Source organism: Pipistrellus hanaki (genome assembly GCF_964339955.1).
Source record: "Pipistrellus hanaki genome assembly, chromosome: 7".
NCBI classification, from domain to species: Eukaryota; Metazoa; Chordata; class Mammalia; order Chiroptera; family Vespertilionidae; genus Pipistrellus; species Pipistrellus hanaki.
In genome coordinates this window covers 71,462,384-71,483,633 of record NC_140509.1, presented here as the reverse complement: position 1 = coordinate 71,483,633, position 21,250 = coordinate 71,462,384, and the positions used below count along the sequence as shown (strand labels likewise).

Here is a 21,250-nt window from a genome sequence, read left to right as displayed (position 1 = left end):
AGGTTACTTCATACTGCTCCCCATAATGACTATACCATTCTGTGTTCCTACCACCGCCTCACAAACACTTTCTGATGATTAGTAATCTTTTCACTTGTCTCTTGGCCATCTATATGTCCCTTTTGGAGAAGAGTCTATTCAGGACCCTTGTCCAGTTTTTAATTGGGTTGTTTGTTTTCTTGGTGTTAAAGTATTTTAACCCCTTATTAGATGTATTATTGGTAAGTATGTTCTCCGATTCAGTGGGTTGTCTTTTCATTTTGTTGATGGTTTCCTTTGCTGTGCAAAAGCTTTTTAGCTTAAAATAGCTTAATTTTCTTTTTGTTTCCCTTTCCCAAGGAGATATAGCCAAAACAAGATTGCTATGAGAAATACCTGAGATTTTCTTGCCAATGTTTCTTCTAGGATTTTTATGGTTTCATGGCCTATATTTAAATCTTCAATCCATTTTGCGCTTATTCTTGTGTATGGTGTAAGGCGGTGGTCTAGTTTCACTATTTGGCTTGTATTGGCCCAATTTTCTCAACACCATTTATTGAATAGACTGTTTACCTCACTATATGGTCTTGCTTCCTTTGTCAAATATTAATTGACCTAAAGGCATGGGTTTATTCCTGGGTTTTCTGTTCTATTCACATCATCCAGATTGCCCAGAGTGCCCGCCAAGAGCTTTGCCAGAAAAGCAACACACAAAAGTCCCTGTTGGGTGCAGCCAACAGACCTTTCTGCAGGACTTGAGCTTGGCAGGGTAGTGTCACCAGTAGCTGGAGGTCTGGGTTAGTGCACTCCCTAGGCTGGTACTGAAAGAATAGGAGTGCTGGGCCTTAGGAAGATGGCAACTGCAGCTGAGGGTGGTGTGGGATAGAGACTCAGCACAGAAACCTCAGTGTCTGACCCTCCAGATCTCTCCTTGGGGCCACACCACCCAGATCTTCTCTTTATGACTCCCACATGCCCTGAGTCAACTTCCCTCTACTGGAGCCCTGGGTGAGCGTCTGAGAGCAAGATCCTGTGTATTGCCCTTTAAGAGAATACCTGGGTTTTTAGCAGACCCCCCTCTTCCAGTGTCCCCCTGATTTTCAAATTCCAGATGCTATGTGGGATCCTTTTCCTGGCTCTGGGGCTCTGTGTTCGGGACTTGACATAGGGTTGAGACCCCACTCTCCTTAGCAGGGGCTTTTGCAGAAGGCACTTCTCAGCCACACGTAGGTGCTGGGGCCAGCCCTCTCCACTTCTCCAGTAAAACGTTACTTATAATATTCATGTTCAGCTGTCCTCCCATTGGTTATTCAGGTTGATTGCTCTATAATTTAGCTATAAATCAGTTTGGCACTAGGAGGAGGAGAGTGTCGTTTCCACCTACTCTGTAGCCATCGTATAATCCTAAATTCTTTTTTCTTAAAGAGAGTTTTTCCTCAAACTAATTAAGCTTCAGGCCTCACAAAGTCTGGATTCGCTCCACTTATGTTTCTACCAAAATAGAGAATCCTAGTGCAAGTTTTAGCTCCTGCAGGATTTATCAAATAGCACATGAGGTTTTGTAAGTATTTCAAGTGGAAACCCAAGGGCTTTAAAGATTCTGCTTAAGTGGAAAGGAGAAGAAAGGGCCAAGATAAGCCAGGAGAAATTGCCAGAAAACACATCATCAGTTATAAGGGAGAGATTAGGATGTAGGCATTTTAAAATACTTAAGCAAACAAAGCATATATACAGAATAAACATTCTTAGATAAATCTGAATTGATAATATACAATAATTAGCTAGCCATGGAGGATTTCTCGGCATAAATAACTTAGAGCCCCACTAATCAACTGAGCCTATAACAGTTTTAATTATATTAAATTAAATACATGAGAGTTTAATATGTACACACAGCAGCTCTAAAATCAGTAGATGCTAAGGAGTTTGTATTTTTTTTTTCAATTTGCCAGGACTGAAATCCCCCATTAATGTGGCAAGGTGCACTTCACATATTTTTCTCAGCATCTCTGAAGTTTCAGAGAAAAAAATAGTCCTCCACAGAATTCCCTCTCGAATAGTTTTAACTTACAATGTCCCATTTATTCTTGTCATTAAAGAATTGTCAACGTGGCATTGAGGACAGTCTGAAAGCCTAACCTATTTATAGTTAAAGTGGTTTGCTCAATAACCTTCAATACAATCTAATGTGGAATGTTGCCTATAAATTTCTTTCGATACAACAAAGACAATGAAGTTCATGTTAATATTCTGCTACTCACAAATCAACACTAAGATTCTCTAAACATCTCTTTGGTAAATTTATCAGTAGGATTGTCGAAAGCCTATTTATCAACAAAACATCCAAAGCATTCAGATGTCTATTCAGCAGTGCATATCATGTATCAAGATAACATTACTAAGTATCAATTCTGCAAAGATTTCCTTGCCTTCGGTATATAAAGTACCCTGTTTCCCCGAAAATAATTCAGTGTGTTATATTAATTTTTTCTCCCAAAGTTGCGCTAGGTCTTATTTTTAAGGGATATCTTATCTTTCCATGCGCTAGGTCTTATTTTCGGAGGATGTCTTTTTTTCGGGGAAACACGGTATTAGGTGAATTAATACAAACATAATAGTGCTTCTACATATATGGGCAGGGGGTTTTTCCCAAGTTACAGAGATTTACACTTATAACTTGCTGATAGTAAGATGAATACAGCCCAGTTCTAGCCGTCAAGAAACTTATAGCCAAGAAGAAAGAAAAAGAGAAATGCTAAAATAGTCAAAATAGAAAGCATAATAAATATTTCTTTTAAAGAGTACACTTTGAGTATACTACAGTTGTTCACATGATATTAATAAGTGTAGTAATAAGACATCAAGATATGCTCCATGGAGGAGGTGACATTTGACATGGACCTTAACATAGAATAAGAGTCCAAGAGAAGAAATGGCAGGTAGACTGTGGAGAGCATTTTAGTCCCAGGGATGAGTGAGAGCAAAGTGGGAAGGCTGGAAAGACAATGTGTTTGTAGAAAAGAGTGAGTAAAATCTGTTCTACTATATCACTTGCTTCATAAATGTGAATTCACCCATACAGGATTGGCAAATGGGAAAATGATTTCGAAAAGGGGTAGAAGTCACATAGGTTCGTACACAGTTCTTCCCAGTATATTAATGTCTGCACCACCAAGTAAAGGCAGCTGAATGCAAAGTATACTCCACAGCTGAGGACACCAAGTTTAGGAGTAGTGGACTCACAACATAACCTATTCAGAAAGCAGGGATCTATCAATATATTCCATTCTGTTATTGTTTTTTTCTTACACCTCTAAGTTTGTACACCCGTATCATCCAACCCCTTTCTTGTTATGTTATATATATTAGAAATGGAATAATGCATTCTTAGTCCATCCAAAAACACTAGTTCACACCACTGACACACTTAAATACCAATATAATCATCCACTAAATACTTTAACAAAACATAAAGCATTTAAAACATCAGTGGCCTAGTTACTAAATACTTAATAAAGTCCAGGTAAGTGATGGTGGGTATTTGGTCCAAGATGATGGCAGTGGAGATGGGAATAGATATGGAAGTATAGAAGATAACCGTATATTTGTTATGGTTCCTGCCTTTGACAGGTTAAAATGGAGTCTCAGAAGATAGTTTGACATATTGAATAATAATAAACCAAGTAGACAGTTTCTGATTCATGTGAACTCTCTTTCTTTAGCCCTCAGGTAGAAGATAGTGAGGGGACTATTCAGTTTGATGGAGAAGGCTATGCAATGGTCAGCCGACCCATTCGCTGGTACCCCAACATCTCCACTGTCATGTTCAAGTTCAGGACATTTTCTTCAAGTTCTCTCCTGATGTACCTTGCCACAAAAGACCTGGTAAAGCTATACACAGCTCATCTTCCATGACTGAAAATATCTTGTTTCTTTTCCATAGTATTCAAATACAATCATTAATTATTGATAAATCATCAGTTATTGTTCAAAGGAGTCTGTGATGGCAGTGTGATAGCCAAGAGTGAGTGGTGCGCTTATTTCTTTTCATTGATAACTTTAATTATAGGTATAATTTAATTATTCTTTATTTTTAATATAACTCCTCATATAATGCTTTAAGAGAAGCACACAGTAAATATTACCCAGAATTATGAATCAGAAAAACTTCTTCCTTATTCTTCTAGAGACCTAAGTTGCATTTTTTTCCAGGTCAATATTTCTTAGTAAATTCTTTCAGAGAACATACATACCTTTTAGTTTGCTTAATATGTTTTTAAAGGAACCCACTTTATACTCCTGTCATAAAAGGATATATCCCAATAATTTGGTTGTGACCATTTGCACTATAACATCACAGCCACAAATATTCGCAAAATGGTAACATCAATTCTGTTTTCAAAATGGAATTCAATTATAGACCAATACCATCAGTAATTTAGCCATAAGACCCTATTATCAACCCCACAAAAGAAGTGACTACCATATATTCTTCTGTGTATCTAATCACTGTCATATTTTCACTCTATTAATAGAAAGATTTCATGAGTGTAGAGCTTACTGACGGGCACATAAAAGTCAGCTACGATCTGGGTTCAGGAATGGCTTCCGTTGTCAGCAATCAAAACCATAATGATGGGAAATGGAAATCATTCACCCTCTCAAGAATCCAAAAACAAGGTGAGTTTCTATAGTAATAGTGCACTGTGAGCCTTAATCATGTTCTCCAAAGCTCTCGTGGGCCTAATCATGAGGAAGACCCTGTCTCTCTGTAATTTTAGGTATTCACCAATTCTGTGAAAAATTGATACAGTCATTTCTTTGGCTTATATTATTGTGGTTTAGGTTAGACAGGACTGATTGAAGAACTAAAAGGTTCTCTGTCATTTTCTTTTGAAACTGAGAGCTTAATTTGAAAGAATAAAGCTGTCTTATGATTGTAAAATTATATCCTGCAGTAGGTTTTAAAAGGTTGTGTGATTTTCTTTTCTTTCTATTTTGCTTTAGAATGGCCCACAGGTAGAATTTCTAGGGGATCTTAGAGCACAGCTACTGGTTCTTTCCTTTTTAAAAATGCCAACAATTTGTGTGTGAAAATAAATGATTAAGAATGATGTAATATTTTTGTGGTTCCAAGACATTTTAAAAATACATTCACAAAGTTTATTTAATTTGTTCATATCAGTGGGTATTCCCCGTCCCCCCCCCCCCCGGTATTATAGGAAAGGAAACATAGATTCAAACATCACAAATTTTATATAATAAAGAGGTAATATGCAAATTGAGCATCACACCCTCGCAAGCAGGCTGCGTGGGGCAACCAGGCCAGCAGGGGCGTTAGTGAGGGATGACCAAATGACTTAACAAGTAGCCTGTGTGGGGTGACTAGGTCAGCAGGGGGGTTAGTGAGGGGCAACCAAACAATTGAACAGCAGGCTGCATGGGGCAAGCAGGCCAGAGGAGGGTAAGTGAGGGACAACCAAACAACTGAACAGCAGGTTGCATGGGGTTACCAGGCTGGCAGAGGGGGGAGGAGGAGGCTTTGAGGGGCAGTTAGGAGCAGTCAGGCAGCAGGGGGTGTAGTTGGGGTGACCAGGCCAGCAGGGGAGGAAGTTGAGGGCTTTTAGTCTGGCGGCAGCGGATGGTGCAGCAAAGGGTGACTAGGCTGTTGCGGGAGGCAGTTGGGGGCAGCCAGGCCAGCAGAGAGGGGAAGTTGAGGGTGACCAGGTCCAGGTCGGTGGGAGTGGTGGGGGGGAGTAAGTGGTGATTAGGCTGGCAGGGGAAGAAGTAAGGAGTGACTAGGCCAACTGGGAGGAGCAATTGGGGGCAACCTATCTGGCAGGGCCCTTAGGGGTGACCAGGCCAGCAGGGGGGGGGGGCAGTTAGGGGCAATCAGGCTGGTGGAGGGGGGGTGGCAGTTAGGGGCAACTAGGCAGGCAGGTGAGTGATTAGGAGCCAGTGGTCCAGGATTGTGAGAGGGATGTCCGACTGCTGGACATTCCCCGAGGGATCCTGGGTTGAAGAGGGTGCAGGCTGGGCTGAGTGGACCCTCCTGCATGAATTTCATGGACAGGGGCTCTGGTATGTATATACGTATATGATCTCATAACCAAGACAGAAATCCAAGTCTATTAGGTCTTAGTGTGGTGCTATTGTTACTTAAGTATAATTTCCCTAATTCTGTGTACAATGGCATGACCAATATCTGCAAATGAAACTGTGATACTTCTATTTATATAATTAGCCCTAATTAATTTTGACCATGCCAATGTGACATTTCATGGAAATTTAGGTTTAACATTGCACCATCCTTCATTCCTGCATTTAACAAATACCTGCCAAGCATCTCCTAAGTACTATGCAGGAATTAAATGAAGTCTATGACAGATTCTTAACTTCAGAGAGCTTGTAGTCTAATGGGGTGATAGACAAGCAGATCAATGGTTAGAGCAGTGGTCAGCAAACTGCAGCTCGCGGGCCATATGCGGCTCTTTGGCCCTTTGAGTGTGGCTCTTCCACAAAATACCATGTGTGGGCGGACATGTACAGTGTGATTGAAACTTTGTGGCCCATAAGCAGAAGTTGGTTTTCAGCTCTCAAAAGAAATTTCAATCGTTGTACTGTTGATATTTGGCTCTGTTGACTAATGAGTTTGCTGACCACTGGGTTAGAGGACAGAAAGCTAATAGCTGTGTGAAGATAGGCAGGTGAGGAATCTCAGAAGAGGGAGACATTTAAGTCCAACAGAGAGGTTAGCTCCCTAAATGGAGGAATTTGCTAAATAAAAAGCACCTTTGCCATTTCAGAGAAGTAAAAGTAGGGAGTGCGTCACAGAGCATAATACAGGATACATCATTTTCCAACTGCTTTTCTTTGAAATGTGAAGCCCTAGAAGAACTCCCCAATTTGGATAAAAACTTGTTGTGCACCAAATAAATTAGAATACTGCTGAATATATTGCTCCATGTAAGAGAGACATAGCAGGTCACATGCTAGATGCTCTGCACAATAGTTAAGAATATTTAACTCTGGCCCCAAAATTCTTTGGTCACCAAAATCCTTCCATTCCTACATTACTAGCCTACTGAACATAGTTTGGGAAATGCTTTCGTAAATATTAGTAAATACACAGGCTAACAAGATGGATGTGGACATAAAATTATCAGATGGGGCAAGAGAGATACACAGCTGGTTCATTAAGGGCCTTATGAAATAAGCTAGTGAGTTTCAAGTTTATCCTAAAAGCTATGGGGAACTACTGTTTTAATCAAGGGTATTCATACCATCACACCATCAGATTTGTGCTTAATAGTTTCTTTAGCAGCAACTCAACTGGTAGATTTGTGACAAGTTCAGCTGCTGCTGCAGTCAAATGGGTGAAGAATGTAGAGAATAAAACCATGAGAATGGAGAGGGAAGGATGGAGTTGAAAGATATTAAGCATTTTCAAATTGAGGAGCTGTGTGATATACTCAATGTGAAGGCTAAGTTAAAGAAAAAAAAAAAAGAATATCAAGAGTGATTCCATTTTTTCTTTGCTTTGTTTTGTTTAAATAAGAATATGTCCGTACCATTTACCAAGCTATTGGTTACAGGAAAAAGAACAGGTTTTCTAGGAGAAATGCTGAGTTCTCTGTTGGACATTTTGTGTTAAAGGTACTCTGACAATCTTCAGCAGTCTAGGGAAGCTCTGTAATTGGCAGGCAATTGGTTGTGTGTATCTGAGGATCAGCAGAGCTCTAGGAGAGAGATGAATCACTAGGAACCATCATCATGTTTGAAATAGTTGTAGCTGAATAGGGAAAAACCCAGCAGTCATATCTAGAATAAGATGATCCAAAACCCTGGAGCAAACAACAATATTGAAGCGATATAGTAATGGAAGACCCTACAAATGGGGCTGAAACAAAATAAACAGAGAAAGGAGGAAAAAAAAAATGAATTTTCAGTAGATCAAACTGGAGACAGAGTGAGCAATTAGGTTCAATAATAGTCCAGGCCGGAGATGAATGATGGCTTCAAATAAGTGTTGCAGTGTGATATGACACCAGGGAAATGCAAAATAAATCCCCAATGTGATAGCACTGTACAGTTATTAAAATGCCTAAAATGAAAAAGACTGACATACCCAAGGATGTGGAGCAGCAGGAACTTTTACACACTGCTGATGAGGATGTAAAATGGTACAGCCACATTAGAAAACAGGTTGGCAAATTCTTAAAAGGCTAAAGACACACCTACCATATGAACCGGGCATTCCACTCCCAAGTATTTCCCAAGACATATGAAGGCATATTGTCACATAAAGACTTGTACCAGAATGTTCAGCACTTGTATTTGTGATGCTCAAAAAATCAGAAAACAACTTAAACATCCATCAACAGGTGAATGTATATACTAATTGTTGCATGCCCACACAATGGAATAATATTTAGCAATAAAATGATAAAACTGTGATATGCACATAGCATGGTTGAATATCAAAATAATCTGGCTGAAAGAAAGCAGACAAATAAGAGAGCATTCATGTGAATTTATATAGAAAATGCAAAACTAACCTATAGTTCCAGAAAGCAGATAGAGGCTACTTGTGGGTGGGAGGAACAGGAAGGAAGGATGGCAAAGAGGCATAAAGAATCATTTGGGTGATGGATATGTTCATTCCTCTGATTGTGGTGATATGGATTTCATGTATATATATATATGCATATCTCAAAAATTTTTACACTTTAATATATATACCTTAAAAATAGGCAAATTATACTATGTCAATTCTACTTTGGTAAACTGTTTTTAAAATAGGACAGATATTAGAGTTATTTAAGAGCTGAAATTAATAGGACTTTTTTGTTTTTCTTTATTGATTAAGGTATTACATAAGTGTCCTTATCACCCCATTGCCCTCCACACACCCCCACTCATGCCCTCACCCCCCTGGTGTCTGTGTCCATTGGTTAGGCTTATATGCATGCCTACAAGTCCTTTTGTTGATCTCTCCTCCTTACCCCTACCCTCCCCTACCTTCTCTCTGAGGTTTGATGGTCTTATAGATGCTTCTCTGTCTCTGGATCTGTTTTTGTTCATCAGTTTATGTTGTTCATTATATTCCATCAATGAGTGAGGTCATGTGATATTTATTTTTCTCTGACTGGCTTGTTTCACTTAGCATGCTCTCCAGTTCCATCCATGCTGTTGCAAATGGTAAGAATTTCTTCTTTTTTACAGCAATATAGTATTCCCTTGTGTAGATGTACCACAGTTTTTTAATCCACTCATCTGTTGATGGGCACTTAGGCTGTTTCCAAATCTTAGCTACGGTAAATTGTGCTGAGATGAACATGAAGGTGCATATATCCTGTCTGATTGGTGCTTCTAGTTCCTTGGGATATATTCCTAGAAGTGGGATCACTTGGTCAAATGGGAGCTCCATTTCTAGTTTTTTGAGGAAACTAGTAGGACTGTTTTGATTCATGAGGAGAAAGTCAGGATAAGTATAATTTAGAAGATTGAATGGGGGTTATAGTGTCACCAAATAAAATAAATCATTCAGATTTGGGAGTAAAAAGATCATCATTTTTATATGGAATATGTTTGTTTTTTTTTTTAAGTATTGAAAAGGTATACAGATGACGATGCCTCACCTGTTGAAGGTGGATTTTTAGGCAAAAATCAAGTTTGGGTATATATTTGAGTTGTCATCATATAGCAGCAGCTATAAATTTGAGGTTCCCCTGATAGTAACACCTAAGAAGTGGCCAAATGAAGGCACATTAGGAAACATGAACACTTCAGAAGTGTTAAAAAAAAAAAAAAAATAGGTCCGGGATGGAGACTGAGAATGAAGTTGGAAATGGTAGAGAAGCAGGAGAGTTTGGCATAGTGGAAGCCAAAAGAGGAAACTTCCTAGAAGGAAGGAGATGTTAACAATATCAGATACTGTGTAGATGTGGACCAAGATTAGGACAAAAGGATCCCATTGGGTTTGAATGTAGGGAGGTCACTTGGATTTTGGCAAGATCACATCCCACAGGTAGGGTAGAAATAGGAACTCAAACAAGGCGCCAGATGTGTGGGTCATTGCTCCTGTTCAGTAATCAGATTAGTTATTTTACATGAAATACTCTCAACTAGTTGTTAAAAGTACTATCCCTTAACATTCAAATGCTTCCTTCAGTAGGCATTCCACACCTTCTCTGAGAGACAGAGAAGGTTAATAGAACCACGGTCTACCACCAATGAAAGTTTGCCAGATCCCCCAAGTGCATTGAGATGCATACAAGGTTGAGAAAGATCATTTAAATTTCTACTGGACTCACAGAGGAGGAAAAAAATATTACCAAAGAAAAAACAACTCTCTTATAACAACTCAGCATTGACTGTAAAATGCTGGTTAAGCCTTTACTCTGTGTCTAGTAGTTAATAAAACCCTTATTTCCCCGCTTACCCATAAATGATGTCTGAACTCATCAACACTGAAATTATATGTTAATAGCTATCCTGTGCAGGAAAGAAATAGGGCAGCATTTGGTTGCAGTAACCATTTCATTGCTATCACTCATGGAGGATAGAGGAAAGCCTTGCCTTTAAATCAGTAAAGATATGCCGTCCTATGTCTCTCCACCGGAGTTAATGCTCGGGCCAGTGAGTTTCAATTCAATTGTATTTCTGCTCCTTAATCAGTTTTTCTTAGAATGTCTTCTAAAAATGTATATATTCACTCAGGGATAAGGAGAAAAACTACCTCCAGTCACTGGCTTGCCTGAGATAGAGGCAGAATCTCATTTTCACAGACACTATTAGAATATGTTCCAGGTCTGTAGAAAGAGGCTATTTTTATGTTCCAGTCAACAGCCTCATTGGAAAACATCTTTGCAGAGCTGAATCAAAAGGAATATGTGAGGAAAAGTCTTGAAAACAATTATTTATTTATTTATTTATTTATTTATTTATTTATTTATTTATTTTAGCCACTAGTCAGGTCAAAAACAGATGTGCGTATGAAATGTATATGTATATAAAAATAGTTAAATTTTAAAATCTTAATTTGCTAAATATTTTTAACAAGACCATTATTTTTTTAGGGTTTGTTGTTGTTTGTATGTTTTTACAAAACTCTGCTTTGAGCATTTGAGTTCTTCCTAAGTTTTATTTTATTTTGGCCATTTTGAAAGGCAATTGTTTGGTTTTATCAAAGATATTTCTGTTTGGAATGGAAGAACAACAGATACAATGGAATTTGGAGGTTGATATTTTGTTTCCCAAAGAACACTATTCTAAAGGATGAGGGGTTGAGGGAAAACACTAATGTTCCCTGGTCAAATAAATGTAGAAAATACTTTCGGCTCTGTGTCCCTGTTGGAGCATTACCTTGCTTATCAGCGTGTTGAAAGAACTGGGTAGACTTAAAACCAAGATATATGTTTAATTTTTCCTAATCCTGTGTTTATCACATTTATTTGAACCAGGAACATTCAAGAAACTAGCTTTCCAAAGAACAAGTGTTTAGAAATGTCATTGTAATCCATTTTGTTCAAATTGCCATTTTCAGACCTTTGCTAATTCAGATTGTATATCCAGCAAAAACGAGGAGGCCAAACCTGTCATGTTAGTGAACTAAGGTCTCAGTATGCATCCAGGAGCCAAAATGTGAAGCAGTCTGGGCCTGAGCAAACACTGTGGTGAGAAACCACATCATCCAGAAAGAGCCTTGCTTGACTCTTCAGACTAAAAGGAGAAAATAAGAGAGAAGAGGTTCCCATTCACTTGCTGAACAAAGGGCCTCTCTTTTTTTCCTTTCTGAATCCTTATGCTAATCATATTCAAAATACTTCTAAGGCCTGAGAGAAAAGCAATAAGGCCTGAAGACCGTACCCCTCTCACAACACTCAGCAAACTTCATCTAAAATGTAATTTACAATGAATGTGGACCCCATTATCTTGAAAAACCAATGTTCCCATCTCTCTACATTCGTACACAACCATCCCTTCCACGTGATTTTGTGGATGAAATGAAGCTCCGGGACTTGTGTGGATACTGAAACATACAGGAGTAGCCACAGACTCTAATTAGATGTTTAATTAATTATCTAACTCCTAATTAGATGTTTACCTATTATTAGTTAATTATCTTCGTTTATTTTCTAACTACTTATCTATATTACAGAAAACTATGTCAGATGTTTATGTGATGATCATTTATCTAAACTTCTGTCTTTTCTATTGATTGGTTTGCCTCCATTTGTGCTCAGGATATTGTTTTCACACTCTGTGAATAGAATAGTGTATTTTATTGATGTTTTTGTTTCTGCAATTATTCAATAGTTGTATAAAGTACAAATGTTTGAGAAAGTCGATGTTAATTTGAGAATCAAAGTAAATTTATCTTTCCCAAGTGACAGTGATGATATATAAAGATGTGGTTGGTAAGGCTCAACTAAAAGCTTAAACTTTTCTCTCTTTTACAGCCAACATATCAATTATAGATATAGATACTAACCAGGAGGAGAACATAGCAACTTCATCTTCTGGAAACAACTTTGGTCTTGATTTGAAAGCAGATGACAAAATCTATTTTGGTGGTCTGCCAACATTGAGAAACTTGAGGTAATTTAGTGTATCTTCAGAGCTAAGGATTACTTTTTAATTAAGTAGCCGCCATGCTCACTCAAGTTCCGAAGTTTAATTACAACAGAATGTCATAGAACCTTAACTGCAGAAAGGCCTAATCATGTTGCATGTTAGAACAACACCGGGATTTAGAAACCAAAGGATTAATTTGATATCTTAGTTAAAAGGATGGAAGGGAATCACTGTTTCCCTATGAAAAGAATTATAGAAGTAATTAAAGGTGGAAATTACAGTTGAATGTAGATCTCGTGATTGTTCTCCTTGCATATTCCCTGGAGATATGGCATATTGACATTGCTTAGTGTTCTGAAAATTACTCTGTTCCAGGATGCTGGGAGTGTCACCTATCTTATTGCTCAGCATTAGCATGATAATGGGTATGTGAGCTAATAATGCTAAAGCTATATTAGTTATTCTCATGCCCATGTCCAACTTTTTTTTTTTAATTTTACATGATTTAGATTGCAGGATGGGACGATATAATGATCTCATAATTTACTAAGATCAAAAAATAAATACAAGTAACTAAAAAAGTTAGAAAATATTTCATATGGTACTTAGTTAATTTATTGCTTGTCATAAAAACATTTTATAAGAAATATATATTATGGAGTAATTGGTGCTTAATAAATGTTAAATGAATTCAATTAAAATGGGATAAATTAATCAACAAAAGACCTTATATGGGTAACTCATGGACACAGACAATAGGATGCTGAAGGCCTGAGGCGGTGGAGGGTGGCAGGCCTGAGGGGTCGATTTGGGAAAAGGGGAACATATGTAATACTTTCAACAATAAAGAATTATTTGTTTTTTTAAAAAAAAAGAAAGAAAATGGGATGAATTATTGTGGTTAAAGCTTAAGAGTTCACTACCAATACATACTACCATGTTTCTAATTGTTGTATTGCTTTGTTTAGTCTGTTTTTAATGGCTAAACAGTCCTGTTTAGGTTTTACTATTCTACAAAGACATCTTACAGTTGGAAAGATCTAAGAATAACTGAATGTATGGTGGTCAATTGTTTACATATTGTACAAATGGGCAATGGAACTTCAGTCTCATTTTATGATAGCTAGCATGCAGACCAAGGCTTATGCTTTTCCCTGTATCGAAACTCACAAACAAGGCAACTGTGTAATTACCAGTCTTCTAACAGTACAACTTGATAAGCTTTGTGGTACAAATAAACTGGTTCCTCAGACATCTATATTATAAGGTTTTTGTGTCTGGTCAGAAACATCCTTGCAGAGCAAATGTATTTGAATAGTGTCATAGTTATTAGTCATTCAACAAGTGTTTGTTGAGCATCCCCTATAGCATAGCAACATTTGTGCATTTTTCTACTCATAAAATTGCATACTTTAAAAATTCATATTTCAAAATATGAATTTTCTAAGAGAATAGTATGGGACATGGTCATCTTTGGATTCTAATTACACTCTGGTCAAGGGCATAAGTCTGTTTTCTGTTCTGATAGTTTTTAAATTCCTTTCCTTTGAAGATCCCTGTTAGATGCTTTTAAGAAAGATTTAAGATTAAAGTTTATATCATTAAATGAAAATGCAATTATAAGTAAATTGTGTTCTTTTTTTTTCCCCCTTTCCTTTGACCTAGTATGAAAGCAAGGTAAACTTTACATTTATGCATGACTTCTTCAAGTGCATGGGTTGGGTAAATGTGGCTTCTTAGATAAAACCTCAGTGCAGAAGCAGAGCGACAGCTTTACTCATGGTATATTTCATGAGCAAGTAGTGCATTCTGAGATAGTTCTCATGCTGCTCTTTGCTCACAAAGACGCTGCTGCTTACCCACCATCAACTGAGCTACAACTGGACTTGTTTTCACCAGTCAGGATGATGGGATTTGCTCTGCTTATTTGTTCAACCGCCGGCGCACAGCGCCCCCTTGTGCCCACAGTCAGCAGCGCACGCGCAAAGGGCAGCTAGCTGGTCAGGTTTATGGGTAGTATCTAGCTCTGGGGAAGAGTCAAAGCAGTCTCTTGAGTTGACCCCAGACTCTTACTCTCTCCAGTACCACGCTGTCTGCTGGACAATCAGCCCATGCTCCCACATGCTTAGCACTGCCTTGTTGCTTTTTGCCAGCCTGCAAATATGCCAACGTTTACACGGCCCTTGCACCTCTTGGCAAAGCTGCTTATGTATTGCCATGTTTACTTAGAATTAGTTCTGGAGCCGGATAAAAGGAATCTCTGGAAATAGTGTTTACTACAAGTGTTAGCATTAATGGTGAGGATGTTTGTGAGCAGTCCCCTTAGCTTCTCAGGAGCATTTTAATTCCTGTTTGCAGAGAGGCGGTAGCATGAAAGCTGTTAGCAGCAGCCCCTGTCAGTGGCCAGTCAAACCCCGGAGAGAAGAAGGCTGGCTCATGCTGGCTAGAACTCAAAACTTGGCATTTCAGAGCTGAACGGTGCCGCCTTTCTGAAAAGAAGATAATGAAGCCAAACTGATTGATCCAAGAAATGTTGAGGCGAATTCTAGACTTTTAATTCCAAAACTAAACATGTAGAAATGAAAGTGTAAAAATGAGCAATCCAAGTTGTTTTATGAAGATGCAGGAATGAGACCAGTGGAGCTGTGTGCTGAGATGGCTAAACCGCAAAGGCTGGTGTTTAGTGGAAATGCACGCTAATAAAACTCCGGAATGACACCATGTCGCTTTGTAATTTTGCCTTTGAGGCAAACAGACGAAACAGAGGCCTGTGGTTACCATTAGAAGTCTGATCAACATATGTGATGGTTTATCCCCTGAGATGTTCATGATATTGAGCTTGCTAAATCAGTGCATTTCGAAATGGTTCTTTGTATGCCCGTGAAACAATGAACTCCATACCTTGTAGGAGTGATTTTCTTTATTGATAAGACCTCTGAAAACCGGTGATAATCAATCTCCCTCCAAAGGGGAAATAAGGAAACAAATGAATATTGCCAACGAAACTCACCCATTTCCTCTCTTTATACAGTAAGAACATAAGCAAGGTCCTCACCCTCCAGTTGGGCATGTTCCACATAATAACCAACTAACTGAACAGAGGGGAAAACCTTAGGAACAAGGGGAAATGATCAAAAGAAATAAAGCAGTTCCAAAGAGAGAGAGAGAAACCAGAGCAAATACCTGGCATGATATATATCACCTGATCTACACTGCCTGGTTCTGTTTTACTTCTCCACCTATTTTTCCTCATGCCCATTTGTTTTTAATAAAGATTTTTTTTAAAAGGAAATCATAGGACCTAATATGTTTTAATGTTGAATGGATGCTTTTACAGGTACAAAAACTTATTCTTTTTTTTATTATTATTATTACTATAGAGCTGCACCATGCAATATGGTGACCACTAACCACAGTGGCTATCGAACTGTAAATTAAGTAGAATTAAATAATGATATTCAGTGTCTCATTCACGTAAGCTACATTTCAAGTGCTGATAACGACTGGTGGCTGGTAACTGACTGACCAATGCAGAACAGAGTGCTTCCAGCATCACAGGAAGTCCTATTGGCCAGCACGGCTATAGGCTAAGTCAAGAAGTTTCATTGTTTTTTGACATACTACTAATTGTATTGAGCACTTGCTGTGTGCTAGCATGTTTATTCCTTTTTTAAAGTAGTAAGCTAAAGGTAAACATCCAGGTGTCATCTGGGTATAGAATCCATTTTCAACTTCACTGGAAAAAAATTATAGAAGGCTTTGTGCCTTTGGTTGCTTTTTGTTATTGTTTCAATGTAGAAAAGAACTTTGGGGTCAGTTTGCAAAACCAAGTTTTAAGTGTCTTTTTTTAAGACTATGTGATCCAAAGAATGTTTCTTAAGCTTTTAGCTAAAAAGCATTCAAGACAAATATAATATTTTCTTACTCTTTAGGTACACCCCCACCACTAAAAAAAAAAAAAAAAAAAAATGTATCAATGAGAGATTTTTTTTTTAATAAATGCTTCCAGATTTTTCTTCCTAAATTTTGAGCAATATTTTATTTAGCTTTTTTGGTTATGTGGTTTGATTATGCCACTTACACAACTGTCTGCTCTTTGGTGAAGAAAGAAATGCAGTTCATTATGCATAAGAAAAACATAAGAAGTCAGTTCATTCCTGTACCTTGTGGTATTTAAAGGCCATGGGTAAGATTATTTTTCAAAAGGAGAAGAAGACTGATTACATAAAGATTGCTTCTCAGGATGGCGTTAGCATCCACTTACTCCAACCAGTAGAAAGAGGAAGCGTGGGTTGCGAAGCACACATATGCGTGTGTGCACGGTTTGACAGACAAGCGCCTGCCTGTGCATCAGTTTGCTCTACTGGCTTGTGTCCTGTAGTCACAGACGCTACACTGCCCTCGCCCTAATAATGCTGCCTTTGTTTCCCATGTAACTTTTCAACAGGCCAGAAGTAAATTTGAAGAAATACTCTGGCTGCCTCAAAGACATTGAGATTTCAAGAACTCCATATAATATCCTCAGCAGCCCTGATTATGTTGGTGTTACCAAAGGATGTTTGCTGGAGGTTGGTTTGTTTTTATTGGCTTCCTAAGTACATTCATATCAGATTTCACTTACTTGGTTTGGGTGCTCTTTATAGGGACCAACCCCTTGTTAATGTGTTTTAAATTCCTACTGACCCTGGTCTTGTCTGTGTGTAGATGGTAAAGCAAGATTGAATAACTTCTATAAATAACTGTAATCAACTGAGTTTAGGAGATGATATTATTCAGTCCCTAAACTGTGAGCCAATTTTCTACATATCTATACTTCAGATAATGTACTTTTAGCATTAATCTCTTTTCTGGTTCTTTCTTCATGTCCAATGCTACTTTCCCCTTTTCCTCATTTTTGTCATCTATTTTAGATTTATTTTATCTCTATGTGTTGAATACAGCTTGTTAGGAGCTTACACAAAAAGCTAGTAATAATTTATGCCACCATTATTAGTGCATCGCATCTTGTCTGCAGCTTGGAAGTCAAACCTCCTTTTCTTTGAAAATGGCACAGACTGGAAATAGCCAAAAGTCTTTATCTTTGACATGACTGCAAAGTCCTTTGTTATCAGCCACCTTCAGTGTCTTTTCTTTGTTGCCAAAGCAGCCCAGCAGCCCCTTGATTCCACTTGACCATTCTGCCCTGATTTCCAATCGGTGCTAACCCATAGGAGAGAGAAACACAGGTCCCAGCTCAGCTCTCTTAAAATATCTACAAGCAAGAGGCCAACATTCATTAGCAAATATTAGTAAGAATTTTATGGGAATTCTAAAAGTGATGAGCCTGTTTGCCAAAACAGTTAAATATGTCATTCTTAAAAAATTTTAATTGCCCTGATATAACACATTATTCATTCAAGCTGCTTCCTCCAATTAAAGTTATTTTAAAGCATTATGATGGGAAATGAAGAGAAAACAGTGGGGAAAAGAGAAGAAAATGGATGCATCACGGAGCCATAAGGTTTAAAGTCTGGAACAGAATCTTCAGGGTCTGCTCCAATTTGCAATTAGCCATCGACATCCATCCTGAGAAGCTTGGGAATAAGGAGAAAGGAGATGCATACAGGATTGAATTTCTAAGAATCCATACCGGCCTCTTAAAGTTTTTCTGAGAGTTTTAATCTTCCAAAGCCTAAGTCTCATTCACATGCAGAAGATATATACCTGAGGATGGAAAACTGTCAAGAAAATGAATGGCTTATATGTGTGGAAATGATGATTCTGTAAAGGCACTTTTCAGTAACCGGGAATTATTTTGCACCTAAAATATGAGGTAGAAATTGGATGTGGATAAATATTGAAAATTCTGCACAGTAGTTTCAGCTGAACTATCCAAAACTCTATGTTTTGAAAATTGACATAGAAAATAGATTATATATTTTGCAATACCTGTGTTGCTTCACTGGAACTGAAACACTGAAGGATAGATACTCTGCCTTAAAGGATTCCTTACTTTTACTCCAGCAAAAAAAAGGACTTTCAAGATGAGCATGTTAAGCACTCTAAATGCCCAAATACCTGGGCTTGCTTAAATAAGTCCTAACATATTCATAAAGGGAATTCCTCCTGCCATTAAAAATGATTAGCCCTGGCCAATGTGGCTCGATTGGTTGAGTGTTGTCCCATGCACCGAGAGGTTGCTGGCTTGACTCTGGTCAGGGCACATGCCCGAGTCACAGGCTCAATCCCCACTGGGGGGCGATCAATGATTGTCTCTCATTAATGATATTTCTCTCTCTCTCCCTCTCCCTTCCTCTCTGAAATCAATAAAAGCATGCTTAATAATAATAATAATAATAATATTTTCTATTTTATATCAAAATTTCTAGAATGAAATAGGCAAGAATTTTTATTTTAACCCAAACTGCTCAGAAATTTTAAGTTAGAGCGAGATATGGGATTTCTTCAGTTGCTCTTAAGCTCTCTATGTGACTATGGGTCTTCCTGCTTTCTAAAATGACCGTAACATTGTATGTACTGAGGAGAGTGCCTGAAACAGATGGATTAATTTACATTTTCTTTCCTTTCACCCACAGAATGTTCACACAGTTAGCTTTCCCAAGCCTGGCTATGTGGAGCTGGCCCCTGTGCCCATCAATGTGGGAACCGAAATCAACCTGTCCTTCAGCACTAAGAACGAGTCTGGGATCATCCTCCTGGGAAGTGGAGCGGCACTTCGGAGAAAACGAAGGCAGACTGGACAGGTATCCTCACACCTAGTTAATAATTCATTTTCCCTAATGGTTGTATAAAACAATTGGTTTATAAAGAGATTAGTGAGGCATTTGGGGTTTATAAATCGCACTTATATTTTTAGATTTGCATCATTTCCACTATCATCTTCTTAGGACAATTATTTCTGCTATTATTTTCCTATGGGTCAATTCCAGGGGTAGTCATGCTTATATTTGCACCTGTGTTTCACACGGGTTTATCATATGCATATATAAAAAGGGAAAGCTTAAGATATATTCAGATGATACTAAATCTTCTCTTGTCTCTAAGTCCAGGTCCTTATCAGATCTGTAGCTACCCATCTCGGGTCCCTTAAATTTAAATTTCTTCTAGGATTAGTTTCCCAGTTTCATTAGCCAACACGATGCAGTCCATTGGAGCCTAACCTGCTTTGAATAGCCATTTCACAGAAGAAGAAATGGGAATAACCCAAAAACCTATTTTATAAAAGTTCAACCTCAGCTGTAATGGGGGAAATGCAATTTCAGACCACACTGGACTTTATACCCACTAGATTGGTAAAACACTTAGAAATATGATAATACCAAGTATTAGCTAGATATGGATCAAAGGGAATCCTTAATCACACTGGTGGAAAGAGTAGATTGTTACAGCCACTTTGGAAAACCATGTGGCATGACCTTGTAAAGTTGAACATGTGCACTCTCTACAAGCCAGCAATTTCACTCCGAGGTCTAGCCCCACATTCTTGCACATGTGCACGGTGAGATGTGAACAAGAATGTTTGTAGAGCATTTTTTTTATAATAGCACAAAAACTAGAAACAACCCAGCTGGAGAACAGATCAACTCTGGCACTTTTGTATTATGGGATAGTAATCAGTATAAAAAAAGGAAGAAATTATAACTAATATAACAACATGGATGAATCCTAGAAGCTAAATAGAATTTTTTTAAATGCACTATATACTGTATAACATTATTTTTAGAGATTTCTAATAGGTTGGTAATATTAACCAGCATATTGTTTATAGATATACATGTGAATTTTCAAAAATAATTTTTAAAAGCAAGGGAATAAAATCCATGGTAACAAGTTTTGGCTAGGATGTAGAGAAAAGGAAACTTTTATGTACTGTTGGTGAGAATGTAAATTGGTGCAGCCACTACAGAAAACTGTATGGAGGCTTCTAAAAAAAATGAAAAATAGAACTACCATATGATCCAGCAATCCACTATGGGTATTTAAACAAAAGAAAGAAAAACAGACATGAAAAATATATGCACCCCTATGTTCATTGCAGCATTATTTATAATAGCCAAGATATAAAAGCAAGATAAGTATTCATCCATAGATGAATAGATAAATAAGTTGTGGCATATATATATATATATATATATATATATATATATATATAGAAAGATATAGATATTCCTGTATATAGATACTCCTATATGTAAGATATTCCTACTTTATATATGTAGATATTCTTATATTCCTATTATATATATTCCTATAATATATATATTCCTATAATGTGTGTATAGATATAGATAGATATAGATATAGATGATATAGGTATAGATATAGATATAGATATAGATATATAGATGTGTGTGTGTGTGTGTGTGTGTGTGTGTATACATATGAAATTTTATCTTTTCCATGGATGGAACTTGAAGACATCATGTTAAGTGAAATAAGTCAGAAAGACAAATACTTTATGATCTCACACATATGCTGAATCTAAAAAAACAAAACAAAACAATGAACTCATAGATTCAGAGAACAGATTGGTGGTTGCCAGAGGCAGGGTGTGCAGGGTAGGTGAAATAAATGAAGGGGGTCCAAAGATACCTACTTCCAGTTATAAAACAAATTAGTGCCCCAGTGCACAAAATTCGTGCATGGAGGGAGGGGGATGTCCCTCAGCCAAGCCTGCACCCTCTCCAATCTG

At 37.7% G+C, this 21,250-nt stretch overlaps 1 protein-coding gene across 2 annotated transcripts in view; it reads left to right on the top strand.

The window, feature by feature from the left end:
* Positions 1–21,250, top strand: part of LAMA2 (laminin subunit alpha 2) — a 447,053-nt gene that overhangs the window by 395,990 nt on the left and 29,813 nt on the right. For both annotated transcript variants that reach the window (XM_084889596.1, XM_084889597.1), the window contains 5 exons: positions 3,702–3,864; positions 4,515–4,659; positions 12,444–12,582; positions 17,006–17,126; positions 19,134–19,301. In XM_084889596.1, coding sequence (XP_084745722.1) covers positions 3,702–3,864; positions 4,515–4,659; positions 12,444–12,582; positions 17,006–17,126; positions 19,134–19,301 — 736 coding nt within the window. The remainder of the gene's footprint in view (positions 1–3,701; positions 3,865–4,514; positions 4,660–12,443; positions 12,583–17,005; positions 17,127–19,133; positions 19,302–21,250) is intronic.